Source organism: Lactuca sativa, chromosome 5 (assembly GCF_002870075.4).
Source record: "Lactuca sativa cultivar Salinas chromosome 5, Lsat_Salinas_v11, whole genome shotgun sequence".
Classification (NCBI taxonomy): Eukaryota; Viridiplantae; Streptophyta; class Magnoliopsida; order Asterales; family Asteraceae; genus Lactuca; species Lactuca sativa.
This window is the reverse complement of record NC_056627.2, coordinates 248,352,999-248,362,421: the sequence shown is the minus strand read 5'-3', so window position 1 is coordinate 248,362,421 and position 9,423 is coordinate 248,352,999. Positions and strand designations below refer to the sequence as shown.

At 39.0% G+C, this 9,423-nt stretch overlaps 1 protein-coding gene across 1 annotated transcript; it reads left to right on the top strand.

Moving 5' to 3' along the window:
• Positions 1-854: 854 nt before the first annotated feature.
• On the top strand, positions 855-9,049 carry LOC111877961 (zinc finger BED domain-containing protein RICESLEEPER 2-like). The gene is made up of 6 exons (XM_052763650.1): positions 855-1,116; positions 7,582-7,677; positions 7,786-8,318; positions 8,426-8,735; positions 8,810-8,883; positions 8,999-9,049. Exons 1-6 carry the CDS (start codon positions 855-857, stop codon positions 9,047-9,049), a joined length of 1,326 nt encoding a protein of 441 aa, XP_052619610.1.
• The last annotated feature ends 374 nt before the right edge of the window (positions 9,050-9,423 follow it).

Sequence of the window (9,423 nt, the reverse complement as noted above, 5' to 3'; positions counted from 1 at the left end):
AGCCGTATGTTTGGGCAATGTAGCATTGTGGGCTTGTGGCTCATGATCCAGTCATCCATCCTTGACTCCTTGAGTCCTTGTGCAACCATCCATTGCGTGCCCTAATAACAAAAAAAACGCCACAAACTCACGATTCAATCACTCATTCAGTCTCCATATTCACGAACGATTGAACGAAGGATAAGGATTTAAGGACCGATCTTCAAAGGAAGAAACATCACGAACTCACGATTCAATCACTCATCGGGCCGCTCCTCATCCGCTCAACGTCGTTCGCACTTGCTCTTGAGTCTTGTCAGCTTCGACGTTCGACCCACCTTACTTTCTCTCTACGGTAAGTAACAATCTACATTATACACTCTATAGATTAGTAAATTGCGGAATTACCACCAGATATAATTCCAATTTGAAATTTCTTCCACATTTGGATTTTAGAGTACATATCGGCTAAAGCAAAATATAATTCTGATTTGAATGTTACCTCTATCTCTCATTATATCGACTCTAGGAAGATATAATTCTTCCACATTGTGTATCTTTTACCCACTATGTTAAATGAAAATATGATTCTGAGTAGTGATTGATGCCTTAAATCGAGTAGTGATATTGATTCTTGATTTTGACTTGTTTTACCCACTATTTTATAATTTTCATTTTGAATTCTTTACTGAAAATATGATTTTGAACCTATTTTACACTAATGATATATTGTTTGTGTAGTTTTAAACTGATTTTGAACCTGTTTTACACTGATTTTGACTTGTTTTACCCACTATTTTATAATCAGTAGTGCTTCTTTTTCTGTTAAACAGTAGCGTTAAATTGTTAATCATTAATTGTTTGTGTAGGTCGATATGGAAGATGTTATTGTTGACAATCATGTTGAGGTTGACAATGAAGAAAGTGAAAGTGATGATTCAACTGAAGAAGTTGAAGCACCAAATGAATCACAAGGAGTTGAGAGTACTTCTTCAAAGAAAAGGAAAACAAGGACATCAACTTCAGATGTTTGGAAAAGCTTTACTAAATTACCAAGAAAAACACCAAATGAAGCCCTATATTGTGTGTGCAATAAATGTGGTCAAAAATATAAAGCAGGAAGTGAAAGCGGTACCGGTAATCTACGTTGCCGTCGAAGGAGATGTGAATAAAATAATACTAGAGACATTGGTCAATATATGATTTCCGAAAGCAAAGGTGTAATGGATTTGAGAAATCCAAAGTTTAGTCAAGAAAGACTAAGGGAATTATTGATTGAAGCTGTTATTTGACATGATTTGCCATTCTCCTTTGTTGAGTATGAAGGAATTAGAAATATTTGCAAATATTTGGAACCAAATTCCAGACATTAAAAAGTTACATGCAATTCATTGTGTTAGACTTCGTGGCGAGTTGCTTAAATGCCCAAGTAGAATATGCTTAACTTCTGATGCTTGGACATCATTGTTACAGATGGTTATTTGAGTTTGACTGCCCATTATGTTGATAGCAAGTGGGTCTTACAGAAGAGGATTTTAATTTTTTATGAATTCCCTCCTCTACATATTGGTGTTGTTATTGTTGAAAAGCTTAGCGTGACAACCCAAATTGTTTTGTTACATTTCCCCGTTACCGTTAACGGAATATTCCAGTTTATAAAAGTTTCGTTAATTAAAGGTCGTCAATTTAATAACCATTCCATTTGTTTACACCTATTATGCCGTTAAGTCGTGATAAAAGAAAATAAAAACACATAACACACATTTCCATTTATTTGGAAAAGTTAGTTTTTATTATTACGACCATTAAATCGGGTGCGACCAAAAGCCCCGTTTAACGGCAGTATCGGGTAAAATTCCACTGAGCCCCGACTCGGAACCCTATATAAAGGTGAGTGGAGTCTATTGGAGACTTTTTACACACTCTCTCTCTCTATACTCTCTCTAGACTCGTTTTCGCCCCGAATCCGCAACCAAACGCTTCCAAATCGTAAGTCCGCTTACCCTAGCTTGTTCTAAACATATTGATTCGTTTTTATAGCCCAAAAATCGGACTTAGAGGCTGTTAGAATGGAGTTTATGGCCTAAGCTCCTCCTTAGGCCGTAAACCCCTAAATAGAGGCCAAAATGCCCCTAAAGGCTTGGAATTAAATTGGAGATTTAGCCTAGGAGTGTTTGACCATTTAAAACAAACAAAACGGGGCATAAAAGGGAGTTTACGGCCCAGGCATATGCCAAAGCCGTAAACACCTCTAAACCTTGTCTAAATGTCCCAAAAACACTCCTAAAACACCCTTGGACTTCATACATAAATTAGGGGCTTATCCTCTTGGGTTTAGATCATTTAAACATAAGGATTTGGAAGATTAAAAGGAGTTTACGGCCCAGACATGTGTCAAGGCCGTAAACTCCCCAAATCAAGCCAAAAATGTGGTTTTTGCCCCCCCAAATGGTCTTAGACTATTTTTATAAAATGCTAGGAATGATTTAAGGGCTTAAACTCCAAGAGTTGTGGGTGTATGAGAGTTCACGGCCAAGCCATAGAGCTTACGGCCATAAACTCTCAAAGATTGGTCATTTGGACCATAAACTCTAAAGGAATGCACCCTTGGAACCCCAAACACCCCTATAGCCTTGAATAAATTATTAGAAGTGATCTAGGGGCTTTAAACTTCCATAAAATCAAAGGATAGGAGTTCACAACCGTGAACTCCCTTAGGAGTGGTTCATGGGCCGTAAACTCCATGATGGAGCCCTTAGAAGCCTTAAACCCATTCATGCCTTCTGGAATTGGACCTAGAAAAATCCCACTATCAAGATTGAAGCCTTAAAACACACTAGATCCCCTCACCATGAGTTTACGGCCGTAAACTCATGGTGAGATGTCCCTAGGCCGTAAACTAAGCTTTGGGAGTTTACTCTTGGAGAGTAAACTCCATTCCTTAGCCATACACACCTTTAGACGCTACCCGGGACATGCAAACACTTAACTAAAGTGTTTTCCGCTCCTTTGAGTGTGTATATTTGTTTAATTAGTATTAAATATACTAATTGTATGTGAACATATGTTATCATATGTTAAATAGGTCATTGAGTGTGTTCGAGTCCTTACGTGACACCGAACGCCCAAACGGCACCTTCATCGGACCTACTTACACCAGGTGAGTTCATACCCCTGAATGAACCTTTTAATGTTTTTACATGTTTTATAGGGGGAAATACAAGTTAAACATGCCAGTTATCATATCAATCACATGTGATTGATAACCCGCATGCACAAGATTTTACCACGCTTTACACTGTTTTACCGAGTAGGACACTATAATGGTTTTCAATTGTTTTCAAAACTCTTACTTATACTGTTTTACCTAAATTCATTCTAAACTGTTTTATGAAAGATTTCCAAAGATTTTCAAACATATTTTACAAAAGAATACAAATTATGATTTTTCCTAGAGTATAAAGGCTTTTCCTCAAAGTTCCCTTTTTACGACGTATATTCTTACTTGTTAGTTACTACTGCTTCGCTTTCATGTATTTTAAACTCCTACTTGATAATGCTTTCTCTTCGTGATACGCTTATACCAGTTATTGTCTCTATTTCACTTATACTTGTAGTCGCTTATACTTGATAGACACTCTTACTTCACTTACTGTCGTCTCTACTTCGTGATACGCTTATACTTGTTCGACACTCCTACTTCACTTGCGACCGCTCCTACCTCACTTGTTCGACACTCCTACTTCACTTGTGACCGCTCCTACTTCACTTATTAGACACTCCTACTTCACAAGAATCACTTCTATTTATTACACACTCAGTCGTTGATAGATGTATGTCTGTGCTTATATAGATACATATAAGTAATGATTGAAAGACTTAGGAAGGCTCGTCCGCCCTATTTCCTTTTCTTCGTTGAGATGTGGTTTGGTGGGATCGGATGGCTGTCCGAAGGTCGTTTGGTTCATTAGTTATATACTATGTATATGAATATGGACATACAGGAATTCTCTAGTCAGTTCAGTTAAGAGTCTCTACCTTTAGTCTACACTTACATTAGAAACACACTACCCACTATTTGGAAGTCTCTATCTCTAGTTCAGCACTTACACACTACTCACTATTTGGAAGTCTCTACCCACTATTTGGGATGCATCTTCAGGACACAGCCTTCTCCGTCGTCTAGTTGGTAGCCAGAATCTCCTGTAGGGAGAGCGGACATTGTGTGTATAGATCTATACGGGATTGACAACCCTGCACCCAGACTGCTAGCTACAGTCCCGGCCTACCAAGCCAATGGGTGACAAATGTCATATTTTAGATGCTTGTAAGGCGTCTGGTACTCTAGTCAGTATGGTTACAAGTATCCCGGGTTACCTTATAATTCTTTGGCCTTAAGGTAACGGTATTTCACCAGCAATTTACACTGTATGCTGGTAATTCATTTTCAGAGTCACACTGTTTTGACCTTACAAGACGTATCTTTAATTTGATACTGTCTGGGGTCTGTTTTCTCTGTTTTGACCTTACAAGACGTATCTTTCATTTGATACTGTCTGGGGTCTGTTTTTCACTATTTTAGACCTTACCAGCTGTACCTTTCATTGGGTACCTTCTGGGGTCTGTGTCTCCACTTGTTAGACTGAACCAGGCGTGTCGTTCATTCGATACTTTCCTGGAGTCTATGATTCCTTGCCTTAGTCAGCAGTCCTCACTGCTGAGGCATATGTTATTCCCTGATGTCGTTTGCTTTCCTCAATAATCAAATTCAGTATTTTGATAATGATAGCAAATTTAGGGAAAATGACTTTTTACCACATAACACTGACCAGTCTTGGTAGAAGGCTGCTTTATTAAAGAAAATATAGGATTTTCTTGAAAGAACTCTAATACACAGTAAACACTTAAACTACTACTTTATAAAGTTATTTAAATAAAAGTCACTAAATACTTATGAACTCTCCAGCATTTGTAAAAATGCTGATACTCGCTTTTCAAATAACTTGTATTCTCAGGTTAGCATTAGACAGGTACACCCCCGGAGCTGTTGATGAAGATGGCTTAGTACCTTGCTGTACTTATTATATTTGCTTGTATTACTTTGATGTATTGTAATGTAACCATGTAAAATGACTACTATTAATGCAATGTTTTGTTGTACTTTGATTACTATAATGCATGTGTTGTGATACTTGACATGACGTCATCCACCCCAGAACGTTTTCGTCGTTTCAGTTTTAGGGGTGTGACACTTAGTGACTTGATCAAAAGTTGGGGAATTGAAAGGAAGTTGTTTTCTGTCACTTTGGATAATGCTTCCTCTAATGATGTTTGTGTTGGATTGCTTAAGAATTAATTTCGTTTGATGAAATCTTTAGTATATGATGGTAAGTGTAACACCCAAAGTTTTGAAGGCCAAGAAAGGAAAGAAAACCTTAATTTTAAGGGGCGACTCGGTGAGTCCATGGAGGAACTCGACGAGTCCGAGCGGGATCCGAGTCGAGGAGTAAGTGACCGACTCGGCGAGTCGGCCAAGGTGACTCGGCGAGTCTGGTCTGTGCATGGAAAACCCTAAATTCGGGACGTGGAGCCTATTTAAGCGCCTCATTCTCTCCCCTAGGGTTCCTTTACTGCCTCTTTCACCCAGAACATTAAACCCTAGTCGCCATATCCTCTATTTGAGCCATTTGTTGCCTTGGAAGGTGCATTAAAGCTTGGAGAAGGAAGAAGGAACTTGGAGGAGCAAGAAGGGACTATAGATCTGGGATTGTGAGTTCATTCTGAGCATTTGGAGGTAATAAACTAGTTCCTGGACTCTTTTTGCACCTAGATCTATGTGTGGTTGTTGGGGGCTTTTTAGCCATAATGTTATTATTTTGAGTTAGAAGCCAGATCTAAAGTTGCTACTTCAGATCTAAGCATATTATGGTCTTGAGAAGCATAAAGTAGCAGCCCTTGAGTTGATTATGAAGCCTCCTTGCCTTAAACCCTAGTTTGTTGTGTATTTTGCCTAGATCTCCTTCTCTATACGTAAACTTTGCAACTTTACGTGCGGAATGGGCTTGGGAAGGGTAGATCTACAGTTTGGAGTCCATGCATGACTCAAAAGTCCTCTGCATGTAAGGAGATCTGAATGGACTCGGCGAGTAGCATGAAGATTTGGAGGAACTCGACGAGTGGGATGAACAGCTCGTCGAGTCAGATGAAGTTGGGCAGGAACTCGGCGAGTTGGAAGAACAACTCGGCGAGCTCGCGAAACCCCAAACCCTTCGTGTTGAGACTCGAATCAGTGAGTCGAATGGAGACTCGGTGAGTTGGACAGGTCAGGACTCGGTAATCGGTAGACTCGGTGAGTCATGGACTGACTCGGCGAGTCGAGTCGCGAATAGAAGGACTTTGAACATATGAACTCGACGAGTCAATAGGGTGACTCGGCGAGTAGGGTTGACCTGGGAGGTTGACTTTGACCAGGAATTTGAATTTGACCAGAGTTGACTTGGTTGTCTTTGGGGGGTTAGTTAGACTCAGTGTTGCATTGATATTGGTAGCTCGGGGAGTGAGTGGAGCAGGAGTTCAGAGAGTTGTCGGGCAGTAGCTAGTGGGTTCATCAGCCAGTGCAGGTGAGTTTCCCTTTGTATGAATGGGTCTACGGCCACAATGCCAGCCCATGTAGTTATGAGTAGGAGACCCGGGGGTTAGCCCTAGGCACAGTATGCTAGTATGATATTTGGGACGAGGTCCAATGATAGAGGGCGGGTGCCCAAGGAATGGTTTATGTGATAGTTTATACTTGTTGTCTGTGTGATACTTGTATGTGCCTAGTAGGGAGGTGAGTGTGGGCGAGGTCACGTATCTCACCAATAGCAGAGTGTGGATGGTGTTCCACATCTCAGTAGCAGCAGAGCAGGGGTGAGGCCCACGATAGGGAAGGAGTAAGGGTGGGCTGGGCCCGTACCTCACTATCAGCAGGAGTATGGATGGGGTTCCATGACTCATCAGTAGCAGGACAAGGGCGAGGCCCAAAGATAGGCGGGGCCTTAGGACAAGATCCGTTAGTATGTGTTTAGATTATGTGATGTGATGTGATATGTTTACGTGCTATTATATGTTAGTGGGCGAGGCCCTATGACAGGCGAGGCCTAAGTGAAATAGATCTGTATCTGAGGGGGGCTCGAAGCCAGGAGGGGCTTGGAGCGGCGGGGCCGTCGTAGCGGGCAAGGCCCAAGGTAGGGGGCGAGGCCCAGGATAGCGGGCGTGGCCCAGTATGTGCAGTATGTGGTTACACATGGTATGTGGTTGGGTGGGGAACTCACTAAGCTTCATGCTTACGGTTTTCAGTTTTGGTTTCAGGTACTTCCGGTAGCGGAGGGAAGAGCTCGGGGTGATCGCATGGCACACACCATAGCTTAGACAGCATGGGAATGTTTACTTTGATAACGAACATGTATTTTGGAAACTAATACTCTGTTTATGTTTTGAAATGATGAATTTGCTTATAGTAATGTTTTATTAAAAGAAATTTTTAGTCTTGAATTTTGGGACGTTACAGTAAGTTGTTTCATCTGAGATGTTGTGCCCATATTCTCAATTTTATTGTTCAAGATGGGTTGAAACAAATCGATGTTGTTGTGGAAAAAGTTAGAGAATGTGTGAAGTATGTCAAAGGATCTTCAGCAAGAAAAACAAGGTTTTCTCAATGTTGCTCATAAAATCTTTTGGACTCCAAAAAGGCTTTGATGCAAGATGTTCCTACTAGGTGGAATTCTACTTATATGATGCTTTCTTGTGCACTTTATTATTGACTAGCCTTTTCGCATCTTAGTTTGAGTGATTCTAACTTTCAAGATTGCCCGTACTCTAATGAATGGGAAAGAGTTGAGAAATTATGTAGCTTTATGAAAGTGTTTTATGATACAACTCTTCAGTTTTCAGGATCAGTTTATCCTACTTCAAATTTGTATTTCCCTCAAATATTTGGAATACATTTGAAGTTGGTTGAAGAGAAGAAAAGTCCCGATGAGTATATAACAAAAATAGCTACCCAAATGTGGAATAAGTTCAACAAATATTGGGCTGATTTTAATGTTCTGTTAGCTATCGTTGTGGTGTTTGATCCTAGATATAAGTTGTTGTTTATTGAATTTTGCTATAAAAATCTCTATGGAGAAGGTTCATCACAATTTAAGGCTATTGAGAGTGCCCTTTATGAACTTCATGATGAATATGTGCAAGCTTCAAAAAATGCAACAACATACGACTCGACATCACATCAAGGGAGCAACGACAACATTAGACAAAATAATGTTGGGGGAGAGTCTAGTCAAAACAACATTCTTGAGGTAAATCATATTTTCTAATTACTATTAAATTTGCTTTTATAGTTGTTTAGTTTTTAAATATACTAAATTACTAATTCATTTTTTATATATACTATTTTTTATTATAGGAGTTTGACGAATATGATAATGATGATTCGGGTTCCAACACCACAAGTCAATTGCATGTATACCTTCTTGAGCCAAGAGCTAAAAGAACTTCTTCCATTAACATGCTTGAGTTTTGGAAAGCCCAACAATATAGGTATCCTAAATTAACTAAATTAGCTATGGATATACTTTGTGTTCCCGTTTCAACAGTAGCATCAAAATCGGTTTTTAGTCTTGGTGGAAGAATTTTGAATGAATATCGAAGTTCCATGAAGCCCGATGTGGTTGAAGCTTTGGTTTGTAGTCGGGATTGGTTGTTTGGAGAAAAAGGTAATATTTCATAATTTTTGGTTTTTTCGTATTATCTAAAATTTTGTATTATTTTTTTTCTTTTCCTTATGCAGTTGATTTGAATGTGGCTATTGACAACCTAACTCAAAATGTAATGAATTTGAACATCAATGAAGACAATACGGAGGTTACAAATTCGAACATACTTTAAGGTGTCATTTGGTGAGTTCTTTTTAGTACAAATATTTATGTAGCTTTCAAAAGATCATAAATTTGATTTTTCATATTGTTTCTATTTGAAGGTTATCTTGAAGAAGTTGGTGTTGGAGGAAGAAATGGGAATTGTAGCATGAATGAATTATCACATTTGTTTTTGGATATGTTTGAACAATTTCACTTTTCATGAATGTTTTGATTTTTAGAGCTTTATTTGGATGTTTATGACTTTATGTTTAATGTTTATTTTGGATGTTTATGACTTTATGTTTAATGTTTATGACTTTTAGACTTCATATTATTTGAATTTTTTAATTTCATCTTAAAATGTGTTGCTTATTAAATGGATTATACGGGTTGGGTTCAACCCACTGACACGTGAACTCACCAACCCATATCCTTATACGTTTTATGTGGGTTGGGTTGGGTTGATGTTTCCAATCTGTCAACCCGTGACTCGCCAACCCATATATTATATGGATTGGTTTGATTTTCTGAATTCCAACCAGCC

What these genes read in the sequence shown, in the direction of transcription:
- LOC111877961 (XM_052763650.1), top strand. Translation starts at nt 855, where the DNA reads ATGGAAGATGTTATTGTTGACAATCATGTTGAGGTTGACAATGAAGAA. An exon ending in TTGGTTGTTTGGAGAAAAAG is followed by an intron (nt 8,736 to 8,809) that starts GTAATATTTCAT and finishes TTCCTTATGCAG; the next exon opens with TTGATTTGAATGTGGCTATT. An exon ending in TCAATGAAGACAATACGGAG is followed by an intron (nt 8,884 to 8,998) that starts GTTACAAATTCG and finishes TTCTATTTGAAG; the next exon opens with GTTATCTTGAAGAAGTTGGT.